This window comes from Barbus barbus (genome assembly GCF_936440315.1).
Source record: "Barbus barbus genome assembly, chromosome: 40".
Lineage (NCBI taxonomy): Eukaryota > Metazoa > Chordata > Actinopteri > Cypriniformes > Cyprinidae > Barbus > Barbus barbus.
Window position 1 is genome coordinate 720,573 of NC_136718.1, and position 23,716 is coordinate 744,288.

General features: G+C 38.9%; 1 protein-coding gene across 1 annotated transcript in view; it reads right to left on the minus strand.

The window, feature by feature from the left end:
• LOC306859433 (calcium-responsive transactivator-like) overlaps positions 1-23,716 on the minus strand; it is a gene marked incomplete at both ends in the record, with an annotated part of 91,139 nt that overhangs the window by 40,242 nt on the left and 27,181 nt on the right. The window contains 3 exons of the mRNA XM_079400450.1: positions 751-918; positions 1,149-1,278; positions 15,109-15,193. Of these exons, the coding sequence (XP_079256576.1) occupies positions 751-918; positions 1,149-1,278; positions 15,109-15,193 (383 nt within the window). The remainder of the gene's footprint in view (positions 1-750; positions 919-1,148; positions 1,279-15,108; positions 15,194-23,716) is intronic.

Here is a 23,716-nt window from a genome sequence, read left to right on the forward strand (position 1 = left end):
TCGTATACTTCGACTTATGTTCAGCAATTTTAACTAAACCACCATCAACAGAGCCATTGTGTTTTGTTTATGTTTGTAAGGCTGCTTTGCAGAGCACGCTTTTGAAGTGTTGCCATGTCCACTTTTTATAAGCATTTTTGGGCTTGATTTTATAAAGTGATACTTTAAGTTTATGGCGATATTGAAGCGAGCAGGTTGAGATATTTTTGTTTTTAAGATAAAGCATTTGGATTTATCTGTTTATTGTGGGCTTGTTCTTGTTTGCCATTTTTTCTAATAAGATCTGACACGGATGAGTCAAAGCTCATACCACTTTCCGTGTGGCTTTCTTGCACCACACAAATACAAAGAGACACATCTCTGATGCACGTTTAAATTGGTACTAGTTGTACAACTAGTTGTTCAGTTCAGTTCCGTACACATTGCGTATAATTTTTGTAAACTTGGTTGTCACTACCTGCATTTTTCGGGAGTCAATTCGATTGTAGAATGCTGATGTCACTCTCGTGATTTACTGAACTGTGTGTGTACAGGAGGGGATTAATTACCAAAATGTAAACTGATAACCTAATTTAACTGTAGTGTGTACATGGCTAAAATGGACTTTATTATCTTAATATATCTATATACATACCATACATGACACATTATTTCTGAATAAAGCTTTCCTCAAAGCCCTCATCCCCCATTCTTGTCCAATTACATTGATTTCTGGATGGGACTTTCAGGTGAGCTCCATCCCGGGCTCACCTTGGCTGGACTGCATGTTGAGGTTGGCACGAGAGGCCATGGATAAATAGGCCACCTGACCCTGAGAGGTGGGCGCCGAGTGGCTGTACCCAGGCCCCGTGCCATGGCTGCTGGCGGGCAGGCTCATGGATGTGTTGTGCTGCTGCTGGGTGAGGGCGTAGCTGGGGCCTGACAACACACACTCACAGTCAGCGTAAAACACACATTCAGTTCATCAAAACACCACCAAATGAAAGGGAACATAGTGTTGTTAAGAGCCAGGCAAGCTGCAGAAAAGTATAGGGGTGTGTGTAAAAACAGTAAGTACTACATACGGTGAAAATAAATTTTACAAAGAAATAAGCAAGCTCAAGCACAGCACAGGCACATAAGTGATTCTTGGATGCAGAGGGTCTCACCATTGCTCATTTGGCTCTGCATCAGTGAGGTGAGTGGCAAGCCAGTGCCCATACTATCATTTATATTAGTCTGAGAGTGCAGAGACTGACCTCCACCACCTGGACCTACGTTTAGATTGGGGTTGGGAGGCTAAAGTGAAGACAAAGCAAGAGAAAGACAAACACAAACAGAAAGAGAAAGAACAGATAAAGAAAAAAAGTTAATCAATCTAAATCAATCTTTCATTATTTTTAGCAATTCTTGTCATATAAAGTGACTGTGCACTATTTATGTCCCTCTTTTAATATACATTTTCAGTCCATATCCTTATTAAGCTCGTCACACTATCCAATTTTCATTTACAAGCATATAAATCAAAGTTTTTAGTTTTTTTTGTTAATAACACAAGTGGAGGCAGTCTGTGTTTACTGAATGTAAATCTTTTCCTTAAGTGAAGCTGCAAATCATCATATACAGTCAGGTCCATAAATATTGGGACATTGACACAATTCTAACATTTTTGGCTCTATACACCACCACAATGGATTTCAAATGAAACGAACAAGATGTGCTTTAACTGCAGACTGTCAACTTTAATTTGAGGGTATTTACATCCAAATCAGGTGAACGGTGTAGGAATTACAACAGTTTGCATATGTGCCTCCCACTTGTTAAGGGACCAAAAGTAATGGGACAGAATAATAATCATAAATCTAACTTTCACTTTTTAATACTTGGTTGCAAATCATTTGCAGTCAATTACACCCTGAAGTCTGGAACGCATCGACATCACCAGACGCTGGGTTTCATCCCTGGGGATGCTCTGCCAGGCCTCTACTGTAACCGTCTTCAGTTCCTGCTTGTTCTTGGGGCATTTTCCCTTCAGTTTTGTCTTCAGCAAGTGAAATGCATCCTCAATCGGATTCAGGTCAGGTGATTTGACTTGGCCATTGCATAACAGTCCACTTATTTCCCTTCAAAAACTCTTTGGTTGCTTTTGCAGTATGCTTTGGGTCATTGTCCATCTGTACTGTGAAGCGCCGTCCAGTGAGTTCTGAAGCATTTGGCTGAATATGAGCAGATAATATTGCCCGAAACACTTCAGAATTCATCCTGCTGCTTTTGTCAGCATTCACATCATCAATAAATACAAGAGAACCAGTTCCACTGGCAGCCATACATGCCCACGCCATGACACTACCACCACCATGCTTCACTGATGAGGTGGTATGCTTAGGATCATGAGCAGTTCCTTTCCTTCTCCATTCTCTTCCCATCACTCTGGTACAAGTTGATCTTGGTCTCATCTGTCCATAGGATGTTGTTCCAGAACTGTGAAGGCTTTTTTAGATGTCGTTTGGCAAACTCTAATCTGGCCTTCCTGTTTTTGAGGCTCACCAATGGTTTACATCTTGTGGTGAACCCTCTGTATTCACTCTGGTGAAGTCTTCTCTTGATTGTTGACTTTGGCACACATACACCTACCTCCTGGAGAGTGTTCTTGATCTGGCCAACTGTTGTGAAGGGTGTTTTCTTCACCAGAGAAAGAATTCTTCGGTCATCCACCACAGTTGTTTTCGGTGGTCTTCAGGGTCTTTTGGTGTTGCTGAGCTCACCGGTGCGTTCCTTCTTTTAAAGAATGTTCCAAACAGTTGTTTTGGCCATGCCTAATGTTTTTCCTATCTCTCTGATGGGTTTGTTTTGTTTTTTCAGCCTAATGATGGCTTGCTTCACTGATAGTGACAGCTCTTTGGATCTCATCTTGACAGTTAACAGCAACAGATTCCAAATGCAAATAGCACACTTGAAATGAACTCTGGAGCTTTTATCTGCTCATTGTAATTGGGATAATGAGGGAATAACACACACCTGGCCATGGAACAGCTGAGAAGCCAATTGTCCCATTACTTTTGGTCCCTTAACAAGTGGGAGGCACATATGCAAACTGTTGTAATTCCTACACCGTTCACCTGATTTGGATGTCAATACCCTCAAATTAAAGCTGACAGTCTGCAGTTAAAGCACATCTTGTTCGTTTCATTTGAAATCCATTGTGGTGGTGTATAGAGCCAAACATTTTAGAATTGTGTCGATGTCCCAATATTTATGGACCTGACTGTACTTCCAACAGCATACCCTGAAGGAACACATAGGGTAGAATGAGGCACACCAGGCTAAAAGGCAGTTCTGATTTTTTTTCTTCTTTCAATTACTAGATGGCACAAAAAAATTTAAATAAATAAATAAAAATCAGTATAGTTTCTTTAACTCAAACAGTAGAGCATTCGATTCCCTGGGAAGGCAAGAACTGTTTTCATTTATTTTGTAAATGAGAATTAATTTAGTTAGTTTTTAATTAGATTTGTTTCTTATTTATTATAAAATTAGAGCAAAATTTGCTGAAATGACTGTTCTAAACAAGTATTAACTTTTTAATCATATTTGAAAACATCATACAGAACTTGTTACTTTAGCTAAAGTATTTGTATCATTACTGGGTGCCTTTTGTCCGGGGTCGGTGAGCCTTTTACCACCTCATGAATTTTTAAAACATACCACTTTTATAATATATTTTTCAACAAACTGTGTTGCTTTATCACTGTTCAATAACAATGTGTAATTTGTGGAATCATACATTTTGGGAGTTTCCTTAAGGTGTCTTTAGCCCCATTGTACCTTACACATCATAAGGCACTCTTAAAAGTGAAAAACTGGAAACTCTAATGAGTGGTGAACTCAGCAACAAGGGAGAGTAAAACAGTAGTTTTATTTCAGTTGATAACAACAGTCAAAGCAATAAAAATTAAGGGAACAAAGAACAAAACTGAGCAAACCATCACCTGAACAACACCTGATGACGAACACAGGAAACAGTAGGGCTTATATACACATGGGTAACGAGGGAAACAGGACAAAGGTGCAAACAGTGAGAGACTAAATATGCAGTCATATTTACTGTTGCGGTGTAAAAATTCTTAGGCCAATTCCATTAATTAATAGAGGAATCTGTGTGAATGGGAGTTACACATGCAGATCTGCTCATGTTCAAGTTGGTCATGCAAATTCGCCCTGCTGACCAACAGAAATCTGCTTGGTTTAGAAGTGACTTCTGTGAGAGCACTGCTCTTCGTACAGATATAATTATACATAGAATTTTTTTTTTCATGCTAAAATTTTTTAAAACTTTTATTTATGTCTTGTGGCTATATTTTTGAAATTTTAATCTTTACAGATTGTAAAATACAAACCCAATTCCAAAAAAGTTGGGACACTGTACAAATTGTGAATAAGAACAGAATGCAATGATGTGGAAGTTTCAAATTTCAATATTTTATTCAGAATACAACATAGATTCAGATGACATATCAAATGTTTAAACTGAGAAAATGTATAATTTTAAGGGAAAAATAAGTTTATTTTAAATTTCATGGCATCAACACATCTCAAAAAAGTTGGGACAAGGCCATGTTTACCACTGTGTGGCATCCCCTCTTCTTTTTATAACAGTCTGCAAACGTCTGGGGACTGAGGAGACCAGTTGCTCAAGTTTAGGAATAGGAATGCTGTCCCATTCTTGTCTAATACAGGCTTTTAGTTGCTCAACTGTCTTAGGTCTTCTTTTTCGCATCTTCCTCTTTATGATGCGCCAAATGTTTTCTATGGGTGAAATATCTGGACTGCAGGCTGGCCATTTCAGTACCCGGATCCTCCTTCTACGCAGCCATGATGTTGTAATTGATGCAGTATGTGGTCTGGCATTGTCATGTTGGAAAATGCAAGGTCTTCCCTGAAAGAGACAACGTCTGGATGGGAGCATATGTTGTTCTAGAACTTGGATATACCTTTCAGCATTGATGGTGCCTTTCCGGATGTGTAAGCTGCCCATGCCACACGCACTCATGCAACCCCATACCATCAGAGATGCAGGCTTCTGAACAGAGCGCTGATAACAACTTAGGTTGTCCTTGTCCTCTTTAGTCCGGATGACATGGCGTCCCAGTTTTCCAAAAATAACTTCAAATTTTGATTCGTCTGACCACAGAACAGTTTTCCACTTTGCCACAGTCCATTTTAAATAAGCCTTGGCCCAGAGAAAACGCCTGCGCTTCTGGATCATGTTTAGATATGGCTTCTTTTTTGACCTATAGAGTTTTAGCCGGCAACAGCGAATGGCACGGTGGATTGTGTTCACCGACAATGTTTTCTGGAAGTATTCCTGAGCCCATGTTGTGATTTCCATTACAGTAGCATTCCTGTATGTGATGCAGTGCCGTCTAAGGGCCCGAAGATCACGGGCATCCAGTATGGTTTTCCGGCCTTGACCCTTACGCACAGAGATTGTTCCAGATTCTCTGAATCTTTGGATGATATTATGCACTGTAGATGATGATAACTTCAAACTCTTTGCAATTGTTCTCTGAGAAACTCCTTTCTGATATTGCTCCACTATTTTTCACCGCAGCATTGGGGGAAATGGTGATCCTCTTGCCATCTTGACTTCTGAGAGACACTGCCACTCTGAGAGGCCCTTTTTATACCCAATCATGTTGCCAATTGACCTAATAAGTTGCAAATTGGTCCTCCAGCTGTTCCTTATATGTACATTTAACATTTCCGGCCTCTTATTGCTACCTGTCCCAACTTTTTTGGAATGTGTAGCTCTCATGAAATCCAAAATGAGCCAATATTTGGCATGACATTTCAAAATGTCTCACTTTCAACATTTGATATGTTATCTATATTCTATTGTGAATAAACTATAAGTTTATGAGATTTGTAAATTATTGCATTCCTTTTTTATTCGTAATTTGTACAGTGTCCCAACTTTTTTGGAATCGGGTTTGTATTTTGTTTTGTTACTAACAACTTTATGCCACAAGTGCTGTTTATTGATAACTTGTAATGAACCCAGAAAGTTCAAGTAATTTAAAATTATTATAAATAACAGATATAATAAATGAAAATGACTGCGCTCTGTGAACTTCTAGCATGTTCCATTCATGTTTATAGTGGTTGGTCATTAGTCCTTAGCTTCAGATACAGGAAAAAGGGAGGGAATACACTGGGTGTAAATCCTGGAATGTTTTTTATCCTCTTTGGTCATGAGAACGAACAAGTAACAAGTAAAAGGCCAACCCAGAGATTTGTGGATCTCATCATTTATCTCTGAGTTAATCAAGTACTTGTCATTCTGTAATTTTAATTCAGTTCACGCTATTTGTGTGTATGTGATTTCTATGCCCATTTTTCTCCTCATTTGCCAACTACTTAGTACATCTAAGTACATTAGTGTTCATCTAGAATTAAAAATTGCGAATGTCACCCCAGTCCTAAAAAAAAGCCTGGCATCGACCCTCCTGATATTAGTGCTGATTTCTAATCTTTTTTTTTTAGACTAAATTGCTGGAGAATGTTGAGGCCGCTTAACTATAATCCTATCTGCAACAAATTCTTTGAGTCCAATCAGGCTTTTGCTCTCTTCATTTCTGAGACGTCAATTTCCTCATGGCCACTGACTCTGGTTCCACCAGTATTCTGATTCTCTTAGACGTCTGCATTTGGCACTGCATCTCTCACAGTATTCTCATCTCCTGTCTTTCTGCTCTTGGTATTTCTGGAACTGCCCTCTTCAGGTTTATTTCCTACTTGTCTGACCATCAACACTATTTAACTATATTCATTAGTCTATTGATGCCCCTGTTTCTCATGGTGTTCCCCAGGGTTCTGTTCTTGGTCCATTGCTCTTCGTCACTTATATGACTTTTACTAGGCCACAATAATCATTAATCATTTATATATAAAGATTTTTTCTGGTCGACTAGTCGTCATTCATTTTAAGCATTAGTCGACGAATCGCACATTTATTAATAAAATATTTAAATAATTCTAATGAGCCTTTAATAGCCTACAGTCTTATAAGCGCTCAAGTGCATGTATAAAGCTTGCACCGGCAGAAGTAATGATAATGAATGTGTCAGTGAAAAACAGTTAGGAGGCTGCATTAACATTTTAATAATTTATGGATAAAGTAGTGGTTTCGGTTTAAGAGATGAAGTTGGCGACACCGAATCGTCATCTCCGCAGTAGTTGATGCGTCTGTATGCATGTACATTCATTTAAAAGTAAACATTTCCCACTCTACAGATATATTTTTCTTTCTGTAAGGCAAGTATACATGGACCAGCCTCTTCTGGTAGACTAACGGTTAGTCGACTATTAGGGGGCAGCCCTATATATGAAATATGTTATATTAATAAAGTTTTGGAGCGTGTGAGAATATGGCAAAAATGGAATGGCCTCTAGTTGCTTTTAACTATTCATCTATATTTTGCTCTGGAAGCAGTCATATGCAAATATATTGGATAATGTCACAGAACTCACATTATCCAAATGAGCCATTTTTGGGGTTTGATTAAATAAATGCTTTGTCTATTATGACGTTTTAAGCTATGAAACTCACAGGTGGTTTATTTATTTGCAAAGCACAAAGAAAATTTGATTTCTCTCATGATCCCTTTAACCTTCACTGCTATGCTGACGACACCCAGCTCCACATCAGTTTTCAAATGTACTGCTACTTTCCCCATCAACTCTATATCCGCATGTGTTGATGACATCAATGCTTGGGTGATTTGTAGTTTTAAGATTTTCTAAATTAAACACTGATAAAAATAGATTTACTTCTGGTCGGCCCTTGTCAACTTACGTCTTGCCTCTATATTGAGTGTTAATATTGCTGGTGTCCTTCTTAGACCTTCCACTGCTGTTAGAAATCTTGGCATAAATATTGATCCTTCTCTCTTACCAAATCAGCTATCTTTCACCTCAGTAATTGCTTGACTATGTCCCTCTCTAAATATCAAAGATGCCGCGATTTTTGTCCACATTTCCTCACCTCCTGACTTGACTACTGTAACTCTCTCTTTTATGGATTATCCATCAAGACAATTAAAAAGTAAAAATGTCCTAAGCTATTATTAAAGTAACCAAGTAAAAAAGACTAATAGTTTCACTTCATATGACCTGAATATATTAGGTGAAGCGGTGCTGTGCAGACCGATGAAAGAACGTGAGATTGTAAGACATAAAGCACATTACTTGTATTAGGTTATTCATTTGGATATATTTGCAGGAATTAAAAACTACTTTAAACAAAAGTTGATATTTAAATGTTGATTTGAAGTGTCAGGTTTTTATTATGGCATTCAAATCTGGACACCTGAGACCTTTCCATTATGGGTTCAAGCGGAAGTTATGTCAATGCCAAGGTCCTCTCTCCAAGCTCTACTCTTCAACTCTTCACAGAAAGCAGAACTGTTAACAATTTAGTGAACAGACATTTTCTGTTGAGAAATTGCTAAATTAAAAGTAGGTTTTTTTTTTAATTACCCAAAGTCTCAATTAACACCAAAATCATGTAACCATTCTTTTGAGCCCACTCTAATAGACAGTTTTCTCAATGTGGAGAGGAAAGGGACTTCTTGCACAGGAGATCTCTATATAGAGGATCACTTTGCATCTTTTTTACAACTTAAAAAAAGTTTGCAATCTCATTTTTTTCCCTCTTCTGTTAAGAAAAATATCCCAGTTTACAAATAAGCATAAAAATCAAACTATGATATCTTCTTTGATATCTTCCTTATCCATACAAAATGGCGCCGCTGTGTTTGGACGCCGTACAGGCCGCTCCGCTTAGATTTTGCTTTAATTTACTTTTTGACTTACTTTTACTTTCTCTTTTTACACATTTCACGTCGGCACTGATTGCCTATAACATAGAAACACTTTTGGACATTGGAAACCGCTACACCAACCTGTTCCATGACACTTTAGCCACAAATCCAGCGTGGCCTCTTGAGATTCTTCGGAACGCAGAGATAAACAACAACCCCCCGGGGCGACGGATCAAGAAACACCGCGGGAAACGCGCTGGGATTCCAGATAGACTCAGGAAAAGGGCTCACAGTCCTCCTCTTCCGAGCATTCTGCTCGCAAATTTCCAATCCTTGGAGAATAATATGGACGATCTTAGAGCCAGGATTAGTTTCCAACGGGACATAAGGGACTGTAACATCCTTTGTTCGTCAGAAACGTGGCTTTCGTCCTCGGTCCCGGACACTGCTGTCATGCCAAGTGATAACTTCTCTGTTTTTCGGACGGACAGAACAGCAGAGGTAGGTAAATCCAGGGGTGGAGGAGTGTGTTTCATGACCAACAAGAAATGGTGTGCCCCCAGGAATATCTCCATTCTGTCGCGTTCCTGCTCGCCTCATCTGGAACATCTTTCCATTATTTGCCGCCCATTTTATCTGCCCCGGGAGTTTTCATCGATCATTGTTACTGCTGTGTACATTCCACCACAGGAGGACACCGGCTTGGCTTTGTCTAAACTTCACGATGTGCTCAACGGCTACACTAACAAACATCCTGACGCTGCCTTTATCATCACGGGAGACTTTAACAAAGCCAACCTCAGGCAGGTCATGCCGAACCTTTATCAACATGTATCCTGTCCAACTAGAGGACCAAGTACACTGGATCATTGCTACACTCAGTTCAAGAATGCCCGCTCACTACCGGCTTTTGGCAAATCGAAGCGGCTTCTACGGCCGCTTCGATTGCAACGGCGGCAGCACGACTCTGCCGTCCAGCGTGTCAGGAAACAGCAAGCAGAGCAGCGATGATCCTGTAATCACCGTGTCAGAGGATGAAGTTCGGAGGGTGCTAAAGAAAGTGAACGTCAGGAAAGCAGCCGGACCTGATGGGATAACTGGCCGTGTTCTGAGGTCCTGCGCCGATCAGCTCGCTGGTTTGTTCACTTCCATCTTCAATGAGACCCTTGCTACCTCCGTGGTTCCTGCCTCATTCAAAAAATCCATCATTATCCCTGTGCCGAAGAACAATAAACCCTCTTGCCTGAATGACTATCGCCCAGTTGCCCTCACATCTATAGTCATGAAGGTTTTTGAGAGACTTGTAAAGATGGAGGAGCCACATCTGCTCCTCCATCCCTGATACTTTGGACCCTCTTCAGTTTGCCTATCGCCCAAATAGATCCACTGACGATGCCATCTCTCACGTCCTCCACTCTTCCCTCACACACTTGGACAGAAACAATGGGAATTATGTAAGGCTGCTATTCATTAACTATAGATCAGTTTTCAACACTATAGTCCCCATCAAGCTGGCTTCTAAACTCACAGACCTCGGCCTAAACTCCTCACTCTGTGACTGGATTCAAGACTTCCTCACCGGCAGACCTCAAGTGGTGAAAGTTGGCCAGTTCACCTCAAACTCCATCACTCTGAACATAGGAGCACCACAGGGCTGTGTCATGAGTCCCCTGCTCTACTCTATCTACACGCATGACTGCGTGTGCTCTCACAGCTCCACATCTATTATCAAATTCACTGATGATACTGTGGTTCTGGGCCTCATCTCCAACAACGATGAGACTGCATACTTGGATGAGGTAGAGAGACTCACATCATGGTGCCAGGACAACTGTCTCTCTCTGAATGTGAGCAAAACTAAAGAGCTGATCATGGACTTTAGGAAGAGACAGCAGCAGCCCTACACTTCTCTTATGATCAGTGGGACCCCTGTGGAGAAGGTGAGTAGCTTCAAGTACCTCGGTGTAAACATCTCCGAGAACCTGACTTGGACTACACATATCCAAACACTGGTTAACCTGTTAACCTTTGCCAGAGCGACGGCACACTGAACGCTCTTTGTTTGCATGTGTCATTGTTTTCTAATAGAATAAATGAAACGGGACAAAGTTAATCTTGACAAACTATATATCATTTTGAAGGTCTAAGCCTCAAGCATCGATGACAGATCGCTGTTTTCCGATGGAAACCTTATAAGGAATGTATTTGCTACATTTGTGTAAGCAGTACACATCAAAACATGCAGAATAAAAAAGCAGTATGTACCATTATCAGTGTAATAACGAGCCACAAACGCGTCCACTGCTGAAATCCCAGTTTAGTTAGAGAGGTAAGGGTCCACGGAACAACATCCCAGCGAGCACTTTTAGTCCAACAAAACAATAACGTTGTAATAAGGATGAATATTCCTTTGTTTACATTTCATTTCATTTCTTCGGGAGAGTTATTGTTCGCGTCCGTTATGGAATAAATTACGCTCAAAAACAGCGTCTTGGTGGTAAAAAAACGACACGGTGTTGTAGCATAGAGTTTTACAAACAGAATGAGACCGTCCACGGAAAAAAAGTCTCAGATAAGCAGAACATAGATTATTTGAATTTGGCGCTCTCTCCTGAGTGACGCACGCTGTGACGTAGCTGTCATCTGAGTGGGGCGTAACTTAGCGATCTGCTTTTTCCATAAAAAAAAAACTTTCTTTTTTTTTTCTTCAACAATTTTTTATATATGTGTGTGTGTGTGTATTGTGTGGGGAATGTGGTCGTATCTGCATGATTATAATCTGTATGGACGCACATCAGCGTGTTTATTACCGAATCTATGACGGCTATCATTGTGATTCAATGATCAGCTATTATTGATTATATGGCCCATCTGTATGATTATCATCTGTATGGACGCACATCAGCGTGCGATTACTGACTGTATGACCATGTCTGCCAATATCAGTTTATGTCTGGCAATCAGAATATATACATACTATATACAAAGCATTTTGTTTTCCTTTTTTATTACTCAAATAATTATTTTTGTATTTTTAGTGCTCAAATAAATCACTTATATGATGTCTAAAATTCTGTCTATTATTTTATAATTTAAAAAAACTATGCAGGAATATGTATAATGACTAAAATAGTTTGTATAATTCTGCAATACATTTGGTGGTTATTTTTCCTCAAACAGGGGGGTGGGAGGACTATAAATAGTTTCATAAAAAATGCAGGAATCTCATTTTTCATGGTATCTTCTTCAAATTTGAAATATAAACTCATGAGACATGTGGCTTTTAATACATTACTTTTCTGGATTGCTCCAGGACTTATTTCATGTATTTGTATATGAAATAAAAAATGTTGATCTTTTTGAGCATTATCAACTCTGGATGAAGGATAGTAAAGCCTAGAGTGTCTTCTTTCCAAAGATACCTAATTTGTTTGTGTAGCACACTTTGTCAGGAACTTTTACCGTTTTAATTTAGGTAGGTTATTTTCACCTGTGAGGCCCAAAATGGGGGGCGAAGGTTAACAGGTTAAGAAAGCCAGGCAAAGACTGTACCATCTGCGACAGCTGAGGAAATTCAGGGTCTCACCAGCAATCCTGAAAACGTTCTATTCAGGGACCATAGAAAGTGTATTGACTCAGTGCATCTCAGTGTGGTATGGAAACAGCCCCAATCAGGACTGCAAAGCACTACAGAGAGTAGTGCGCTTAGCTGAGCGCATCTCAGGGTCTGCTCTCCCCTCTCTGCAGGACATCTACCTCAAACGCTGCAAAAATAGAGCTGTTAAAATCTTCAAGGACTCTAATCACCCTGGTAACCGTCTATTCACTTTGCTTCCATCTGGTAAGCGCTTCCGTAGCCTGATGGCAAAAACTGAGAGACTTAGGAGGAGCTTCTTCCCCCAGGCCATCAGGCTCCTAAACTCTAACTCTGTGTCATAACATCACTTGACTCCATGTAAATACCACTATATCAATAAGCTATTCATATTTTTTCTCTACTTCATATTGCTGCTATTTAAATACCCTGTACAACTTTTTTGCTAATTTTTTTGCACATTTATTGCACTTTATTACTATTTAAGTCAACAACATACTTGACCTGCACATTTATATTTTATTCTTTATATTTTTTATTACATTTATATTTTATCTTGAATCTTCTAATTCTGAATTTTGAGACAAAAAGACCCAAATCGCTACACTTGATGTGCTGTTTTGTCCATGCTTTTACAACATCCGTGTGCACCAGCCACCTTAAAGTAGCCTGGTCTGGCGAACTGAATGATGAAGTGCCTGATGAAGTCTGGAAAGAATTCAGTAAATTTTAGATATAAACTGATTCAGTTTAAAGTTATGCACCTGTTTCCCTACTCCAAAACTAGACTACACAATATATTTACCTCCTTATGACCTCAATGTGATAGGTGCAAGATGGCAGAGGGGACATTGGCACATTTATATTGGTTTTGTCCTATTTTGAATTATTTTTGGTCAAACATTTTTAAATAGCTTTCTCCGTCATCATTAAGTCTTTCCTGTGTTTATCTGTAACCTTCTGGTTTGGTTCAGCTACCAAATCAGACATCAGGAGACTTCAACTGATAGTCAGGACTGCTGAGATTAACCTCCAAGAACTTTACACCTCCAGAGGGAGGAAAAGAGCAAGGACAAATCACACTGGACCCCTCACAACCAGCACACTTCCTCTTTGAACTGTTGCTTTATTATTTGTGTTATATTTTCTTTTTATTACCTTAAATTATATGTATGTCTGCACTATGTCTGTGCTTTCTGCACTCAAAGCTCCTGTCAAAAAGATGAATTCCTTGTGTGTGTAAATAAAGTTTGGCAATAATGCTTTTTCAGATTTTTTTCTGGAAAAAAAAAAAACAATCGCTAAAGTTTGCTAACAATATCATTACTGACTGCACGATAGTGCCACAACATATTTTCATGGCTGATCAGAGCAATAACCACCATAGACATAGGGGGCTGGTCCCTCCAATAGTTAGAAATCGCTAGACCTTCTTCTCATATATGGCCAATTTGAGAGAGAGAGAGAGAGAGAGAGAGAGAGAGAGAGAGAGCGAGAGAGAGAGAGATGAAAGTTGTGTGTGTATCTGTGCATCTCTTTTTAAAATTAGTGAGTTTACTTCAAAGACAGCGATTTTATCCTCTCGTTGTTTGAAAATATAAAGTAGCGATTCAGTATTTAAACTATGTTATTAATAAAAATCACGGGGCAGCGTTGACAAGTTTCTTTGCTCCTGGATGATTGAGCTGTGTGATCTCCGATATGTTTGTGTGTGTCAGTAGCACATTAATATAGAACGGTAAAGCTCTAACTCACCACTAGAGGTGTGTGTATTGTAGGAGCTAGACAACGCATTATGATGTGCAATGGTGTAGTAGTGATGTCCCATTTCTTAGGAGAATATACCCCTTGACACTCTGTAGGTGAAGGGGTATAACATAGAATTGGGATTGGGCCTAAATGAGATGCTCTATATCAGGGGTGTCAAACTCAGTTCCTGGAGGGCCACAGCCCTGCAGAGTTTTGTTCCAACCCTGCTCCAACACACACACACACACACACCATGTAGTTTTCAAATAAGCCTGAAGGACTTGATTAGCTGGATCAGATGTGTTTAATTAGGGTTGCATCTAAACTCTACAGGGCTCCAGCACTCCAGGAACTGAGCTTGACACCCCTGCTCTATATTATTCAAATGGAATGGTAATGTTTTAGTCAGCTTAGCTCACCAAAAAGATTTGAAGCCACATGGGAACCTCTCTTAGATCATTTGGAAGTAATCTAATGATAGTACATCCAGTAACCCCCATTTATTTTTTCCTGTATGCTTGTTTTCCTCTACTTTCAAAATGATCTGGTTTATAGAGCAATACTGAATATTGTTTTTTTGTTTGTTACCAATGTCAATGCTGTATATTGAATATTGAAAAGAAACAAGATTTGAGAAGTAGCAGTAGTGAGAAGTCTCCTGCACCTTGCCTTTTGAAAACCACTGCTGAGTTCATAACTTGGGCTTTTATCGTCTTGCTTCCACAGCAAAATCCATGGGATTTTTTGGGGCAGCTCTCCCTTGTGGTCAAATACTCTGTGTGTGTTTGTTTACTTATTATGATTCAGGTAAGTGACAATTTGCATCATGCTGCATAGATTTTGGTATAAAGTTGTGTTGTGTCATCCCACCACTCTTTGTCATGGTTTTAGAAAAAAGAAAAAGAAAGAAAGCAAGAGAGCATGAAAGAAAGAAAGCTGTTAAAGCTGGCAGTCATAACATACCGCTGGTAACAGAGACTGCATATTCTGATTAGAGTCTGCTATTGTTGCTAGGTAGACCAAGTTTCTGTGCAATATCTGCTGATACCTGCAAAGATGCAAGAGACATCATTGGTAAAAGCAAGCCAATGGCTCAATAACTCCGCAATGAGCTGAGTTTCCATCCAAAATGTTTAGCATTTGTCATGCGCATTTCTAAAAAAAACTTGAATAAAGAACATGTGAATCATTTAATTATGTGTCATCTTGAGGGAGGCCGCCTCGTCATGATGCTCTGAGAAAAACTGTATTTGCTGTAACAAAGCAATAATACAAAAATGTTGCAGAAGTGCAAAAGACCTTAGTAAGGGTACCGCCATGTTTTTTTTTTTTTTTTTTTTTACAGGAATGAAAATGATGCTGTGAGGCATAGTGTGTACAGTGTGTTCAATGTACTGTTGTTTTATAACAATGTATTGGTCTTTCCAGCTTTCAGTAGAGATTCTGTTAAACAGTTGAAAGTTGTGAATAACATTTGATCTGGGACCAGTGTATGTCATTGATAAGACTGTAAATCTATCCCTTACAGCAGGTGTCACCAAACTTGATCCAGGAGGACCGGTGTCCTGCAGAGTTTAGCTCCAACTTTTCATAAAATTCAATATGGCGTCTACCACGACTAAGGTCTATAACACACATAATGATGGCTCAAACGGCTATTCCCATTCGTCCCCAGACTCCTTTCATCTAACTGTTCGTTTGAGCAGTTGTATGCAATACGTCATTGGGCCAGTCATTGCAAACGAATGCAAAATGCTGGGTAATCCACCTCTGCCTAGAACAATGAATTTGTATGAGAATTTTCAGAGTTTACATTTTAAGTGTTTCCATTCAGGATATCTTATGCGCACTTTTAAAATGAGCAACAAAATAGTTGGATGGAAACCCAGTTGATACACCAGACCAAATTCAAATGCACTCCCGCAACCTAATCAAGAATATCACATTAAGGATTTTTAGGTTATTTACTACTCAGAATCTAACAACAGCATATGTGGCATGCTGTCAGTAATCACAGGACATGATCATGACCTGGTTTACCATATATACATAGTGGTTGGACAAAATTATGTGAATACGAGGGAAATATTTCGGTATATTGCCAAAATTAATGCAACCTGCAATGTAGATTCATACCACCTCTGAACAGTCTGCGGTGGGATGTTCTCTATCAAAACCTTTGCCAGTTGCTTCAGAGAATCTACTGCTCTCTCCTCTCTCCAAAGCGATCCATAAATGTTTGATAATATTCAGTTAACCTAGATAATATTCAAGATAGTGATTTCTCTGAACATCTCTGAAGATGTTGAAGTTGGTACTCCACCTGTCCAGGTTTCATGATCATGACTCCATATTTTTCACCTTTTAGCATTAGTGTCTGTGATTAAAGTTAAAGCAGGTACAGCTCTTACATGGATGCTGGTTTCGTGAACTTCGCTGTGGTCAGTTTCTGTGGAAACAGGGACTTTGAAGTGAATATTGAGGTTTGCCATAGTTTATTTATTTATTTATTTAGTCATTTAGCAGACGCTTTTATCCAAAGCGACTTACAAATGAGGACATAAGAAGCAATCAAAACCAACAAAAGAGCAACAACATGGGTAAGGATTCGGCTGCTCGGATCGAGTTGGGCAGGTCATTCCACCAGATGGGAACAGTTAATGAAAAAGTCCTTGAAAGTGTTTTTCTGTGTCTTTGGGATGGTACAATAATTCGTTGTTCTGTAGTTCTGTTGGTAACACTTTATTTTGGGGTAGTCATGGCCTAATGGTTAGAGAGTCGGACTCGTAACCCAAAGGTTGTGAGTTCGAGTCTCAGGTCCGGCAGGAATTGTTATGAAGGTAGTAGCAAACCTCGAGAGCTTGTTGATCTGAATGTGAGAATTGTCATATTAACATTCGTATTTGTAAGTTGAAATTTACACTCACAGCTCTGATCTGAAAAGCTGAATCTTTCGATTTGCACACACAGATTAATAGTTACACATGTGTAGAATGACATTCACATAAACAAAATGACACCCACAAACGTGTACTTTTGCGCTTTACTTCAGTTTCGCTGTAAAACCTCAAGTCAGCACTTACAACCTCTCAGATCTGGCAGTACAACTTCAATTCTTAGCGCTTTGACTTTTGCTACTCCTTTTGCGGTATTCCTGTAGCAAAACTCACTTGTGCACTTGTAAATGCAGACGTGAGAACTCAGAGCCGGGGGCGGGGCTGGGCTGCGAATAAAGACATTTTATTGGTCGATGCCTGACCAATGAACAACGCCAGCCATCACGACTTGCCCTGCAGAAACATGTTTTTTATGCATATGTATCAGTTATTTGTAAAACACTGGAAACTCTTTTCATTGAATATCCTCAGCTTTTACAGGATTTTAAGACACAGCATTCATCTTGTCATACAGGTATTATCTAGTAGACAAATAATGCAACATCTTTCATATGAATATTCTACTGCACATTGCAGAGTAATATCGCTTTATTTATATTTATTTAGTCATTTAGCAGACACTTTTATCCAAAGCGACTTACAAATGAGGACATAAGAAGCAATCAAAACCAACAAAAGAGCAACAACGTGCAAGTGCTATTACAAGTCTCAGTTAGCCTAACGCAGTGCAGATAAATATTATTATTAATATTTTTTTTATCTTTTTTTTTTTTATAAAAAGACAGATAAAATAAAATTAGAATAGAGAGAGCTAGAGTTAGAGGGTCAAGTAAAGATGGAACAGATGAGTTTTTAGCCGTTTCTTGAAGATGGGTAAGGATTCGGCTGCTCGGATTGAGTTGGGCAGGTCATTCCACCAGATGGGAACAGTTAATGAAAAAGTCGGTGAAAGTGTTTTTGTGTGTCTTTGGGATGGTATAATAATGCGTTGTTCACTTGAAGAACGCAAGCTTCCAGAGGGCATATAAGTCTGAAGTAATGAATTTAGGTAAAGGGGTGCAGAGCCAGTGGTGGTTCTGTAGGCAAACATTAATGCCTTGAATTTAATGCGAGCAGCTATTGGTAGCCAGTGGAAATTGATGAACAGAGGCGTGACGTGCGTTCTTTTCGGCTCATTAAAGATTAATCTTGCAGCGGCATTTTGGATTAATTGTAGAGGTTTAATAGAATTGGCTGGAAGACCTGCCAAGAGAGCATTGCAATAGTCAAGTCTGGACAGAACAAGAGCCTGAACAAGGAGTCGTGTTGCATGTTCCGAGAGAAAAGGCCTGATCTTCTTAATATTGTATAATGCAAATCTGCAGGACCGGGCAGTTTTAGCAATGTGGTCTGAGAAATTTAGCTTATCATCAATCACAACTCCAAGGTTTGTGGCTGTTTTTGAAGGAGTTATGTTAGATGAGCCTAACTGGAAGGTGAGATTGCGATGAAGCGATGGGTTAGCTGAAACTACAAGCAGTTCTGTCTTAGCTAGGTTGAGTTGAAGGTAGATGGTCCATCATCCAGCAAGAAATGTCTGTTAGACACGCTGAGATGCGAGCAGCTATCGTCGGATCATCAGGATGGAATGAGAGGTAGAGTTGAGTGTCATCAGCATAGCAGTGATATGAAAAGCCATGTTTCTGAATGACAGAACCTAGTTATGCCATGTAGACAGAAAAGAGAATCGGTCCAAGAACTGAGCCCTGAGGCACCCCAGTAGCTAGATGTTGCGACTTGGATACCTCACCTCTCCAAGATACTTTGAAGGACCTATCAGAGAGGTATTAGGTTAACAGGTTAAATGCTGAGGGAAAAATTCCAGTGTGAAGGGATGTATTAACGATGTGAGTGAGTGCAGGTACAACTGCAGGAGAAATGGCTTGAAGGAGATGAGATGGAATAGGATCAAGCGGACAGGTAGTAGGATGACTGGAAAGGATGAGTTTAGAGACCTATGCCTCAGAGAGTGGAGAGAAGGATGTGAACGAGTGTATGTTTGCTGGTAAGATATGCTTGATAGATTGTGGTGTGGAAAATTGTGCAGTGAGGTTTGTAATTTTATTAATGAAGAATGTGGCAGTCGTCAGCTGTTAGAGATGATGGAGGAGGAGGACAAAGGAGGGAGGAAAATGTTTTAAAGAGCATGCGAGAGTTAGGCGAATTGTTAATTTTGTCATTATAGTATGTCCTTTTAGCAGTGGAAATATTAGCAGAGAAGTCAGAGAGGAGTGGTGATCGATATAAATTAAGGTCAGAAGGATTTCGTGATTTGCGCCATACCCTTTCTGCGGCCCTGAGTTTAGAACGATGTTCGCGGAGAACATCAGATAGCCAAGGGGCAGAAGGGGTGGTACGGGCTGGCTTGGAAGATAAGGGGCAGAAAGTATTTAAATAAGACGTCAGAGTGGAACAGAAAGTATCAGTAGCACTGTTAGTATCAAGAGAGGATAACTGTTTAGGGGGAGGAAGTGAAGATGAAACCATAGCAGATAGCCGGGAGGGTGAGAGTGAACGCAAGTTACGTCGAAAAGTGACATGTGGAGGGATATGTGATATGTCAGGAATCATATTGAGGTTAAGAGTAAGGAGGAAGTGATCTGAGGTGTGTAGTGGAGTAACCAGCACATGATCAGTAGAGCAGTGTCGTGTGTAAATAAGGTCCAGTTGGTTGCCTGATTTGTGAGTAGCCGTAGTTAGCACTCTCTTGAGATCAAAAGACGCAAGCAGAGTGTGGAAGTCTGCAGCCTGAGGTTTATCTAGGTGGATGTTGAAGTCTCCAAGTAAGACAAAAGGAGTACCATCCTCAGGAAAGGTTGAGAGCAATAAATCTAATTCATCCAAAGTTACCTAGTAATCCTGGAGGATGATAAACAACGACAAAATTGATTTTTAGAGGGTAGGTAATAGTAACCGAATGTGATTCAAAAGAGCCGTTGATACTCAGAGAAGGTAAAGGAGTAAATGTCCAATTATTAGAGATGAGCAGACCAGTACCTCCACCTCTTCCAGTCAAACGGGGGGTGTGGGAAAAGGAGAAATTATTGGAGAGTGCTGCAGGTGTAACATGGTCTTCTGGTTTGATCCAGGTCTCTGTCAGGGCCATGAGGTTTAACCTTGAATGACTAGTAATGGAAGTAATGAAATCAGCTTTGTTGACAGCAGACTGACAATTCCAGCGACCAATAGAAAAAGAAAGTAATGTATTAGCAGACATAGGCAAAGAGCGCAGGTTGATAGGATTGCGCTGTCTACAGTGTGTGATGCGTGGCTTGCGAGTGGTAGTGATAGTATTGATCTGGAAATACATAGTAAGAATAGGTTAAATAAACTAAAACAGAAGTGAAACAAGTAGTAGGAATAATGTAGGATAATTAAAAGTCGATACTTATGTCCTCTGCTGGTGTCCCTGTCCGGTGGAGTCGTACGGTAGAGTCGATGGTCTTTACACTCTTCGGTCTTCACACTAGGAGGGCTTTACACGATTATATTATATTATTTATATATAATATATAATTATATAATATTTATATATATTTAATATAGCTTTACCAGAGCCGTTGAGAAACAATTGATTGTGCATTGATAACTACGCTGACTACACTTTATAATATAATTTTATTCTGGGGAATGAGACGGCATTGTTCTCATGCTCCTAGGCAGTCAAATGTGACCAAACACCTTAAGTGTAACTTTTAACCAATAAAATAACTGTACTACATTTTAGCTCAGTTCTGTTTAGGTAGAGGAGACTTTACTAAATAATAGGCGCAATAAGTATGATCCATGAATGACCGTTTAAAAAAGGCCTATAACATGTTCTAATATGCTTATTTATATTACAATTAGTGTAGTATTTAGGATTAAAATAGAGAAAATGTTTTCCAGTGCAAAGAGGCAAATTAGAGGCATTTGGTGGCCAGAAAGATAATATTCATATGTAATGCCATGGTTTAACACTAGATGCCCTTATGGCTGTTTAATAAATACATGTAGGCTATTTAGCTCGACTCTAGTTGCTCAAAACAGTGTTGCTGTTCATAACTGCTTATTTTTTTAGGTTTTGCTTTTTAATGTACATTTAGACATTATCAAACACTCGATTTTTATAAGTTAGATTTTTTTTATGTTGCATTTAAAAAGGTTCATTACTGAGAATCAAATAAGGAATTTAACCCACTTAAGAAGTTAATTATTTAAAAAAAAACAAAAATAATAAAAATAACAGAGTTATGTCGCAACTCTGGTACAGTGATATTACTCTGCAATGTGCAGTAGAATATACATATGAAGGATGTTGCATTATTTGTCTACCAGATAATACCTGTATGACAAGATGAATGCTGTGTCTTAAAATCATATAAACGCTAAGGATATTCAATGAAAATAGTTTCCAGTGTTTTAAAAATAGTCGCGATGGCTGGCATTGTTCATTGGTCAGACATTGACCAATAAAATGTCTTCATTCGCAGCCCAACCCCGCCCCCGACTCTGAGCTCTCACGTCTGCATTTACAAGTGCACAAGTGAGTTTTGCTACAGGAATACTGCAAAAGGAGTAGCAAAAGTCAAAGCGCTAAGATTTGAAGTTGTACTGCCAGATCTGAGAGGTTGTAAGTGCTGTCTTGAGGTTTTACAGCAAAACTGAAGTAAAGCGCAAAAGTACACGTTTGTGTGTGTCATTTTGTTTATGTGAATGTCATTCTACACATGTGTAACTATTAATCTGCAACTTTGACTCCAAAACACGGGTGTTTTGGTTATTGTCTGTGTGTGCAAATCGAAAGATTCAGCTTTTCAGATCAGAGCTGTAAGTGTAAATTTCAACTTACAAATACGAATGTTAATATGACAAGTTCTCACATTCAGATCAACAAGCTCTCGTGTTTTGCTACTGATCTACCTTCATAAATTGTAGGTAGGGGGAGTGAATGTACAGCACTCTCTTCCACCTTCAGTACCACGACTGAGGTGCCCTTGAGCAAGGCACTGAACCCCCGACTGCAAAAATAAAATATTTATAGATAAACTATAAATATATATTCACGTTCATATTTCTTAAATATATATAGATATACTTGTTTATATATATATATATATATATATATATATATATATATATATATATATATATATATATATATATATACACACACACATAATATTTATACACAGTATACACACATTTATTATGTGAACACAAACTTTTATTTTGTATGCGATTAATCACGATTAATCGTTTGATAGCCCTAATTAGAGTATTAGTAGACTGTCTGCTTAATATCTTCTAACACTTTATTTTGATGGATCCACAACATACAGCATACTGACTATGAGAAACTTTGCAAGTATACGTCAACTCATTCTACTAACCCTAAACCTACCCTAACAGTCTACTCTGAGAGTTAGTAGACATGTAGTTGTAAATTACTTAGAATTAGTTGACATGTAGTTGCAAAGTTGCTTATAGTTAGTAGACTGCCTAAAGTGGACTATCGAAATAAAGTGTAACCGTTCTGCTTTGTTTGGACACACTTGTTAGTCTTCGACGTTCACATCATTCACTTTTGATTTTTGCCCACTAATATTCTTTGTTGATGAAGTCTTGCTGTGCTTTGTGACTTCAGTCATAATCATAAAGACTGTTGTTCTTAATACACCAAACAATAGGGCTGTTAAGGTTACAAATGCTCCAGCTTCACCCATAGCTTGTACTAAACTCTGCTGAACACAACTTATACAACACTAATATATACTACCCAGAGAATATGGACAATTCATTGGACACAAATGTTAACCCTATAATAATTGGAGTTCACATTTTTTTTGTCCAACCTCTGTATATGCTAGCGTGAGGCTGTAATCTGTAATCATTGAAATGAACTGAAATGAACATGAGCGGGGCCACCGCTGGCGGCAGCAGCACTACTGTTACAGACTGTGTGTGAAAAAGGCCTAATACAACAAAGAAAGACTAGCAGGCAACCAAGCAGCACTGTAAATAAACATGATGGAATCAATTACCATCCCTGTCTATGCAACATTAGGGGAAGCGACCCTATAAACTCACATCTGATAAGCCCATTTCTAGATTTTAAAATAGAAAAAATACAAAGTATGAGGAAATGTATGTTAATCCATGTTACTGTTATTTTACTTGAAGAGCTAATCAAATATATTTTTGTATGCATGTATGTATTTATTATTCTGGTGAACTGCTGAATATTATATCTGGTCATAGATATACAGTGCCTGGTCATATAATATTCATAAACTATATATATTAATATACAGTCCCCTCCAAATGTATTGGAACAGTAAAGACAAAATTGCTCTGTTGGCTGTGGAGTCAAGACATTTGCAAATATGATTAAAAGATGAATATGAGACAAAACTACAGAATGTCACATTTTATTATTAGCCGTTTCAACACATATATATTTTACCAAATAATAAGAACAGCACTATTAGAGTTCATCCCACTCATTGATGTGAGCATAAGTATTGGGACAGCTGAACATAAGGCAGATATAAAAGATTAAAAGCTATTATTTAGTTGCAGATCCCTTGCACACAATCACAGCAGTGAGTTTGTGAGACATAGACATCACCAGACTCTTGGTCTCATCCTTTGAA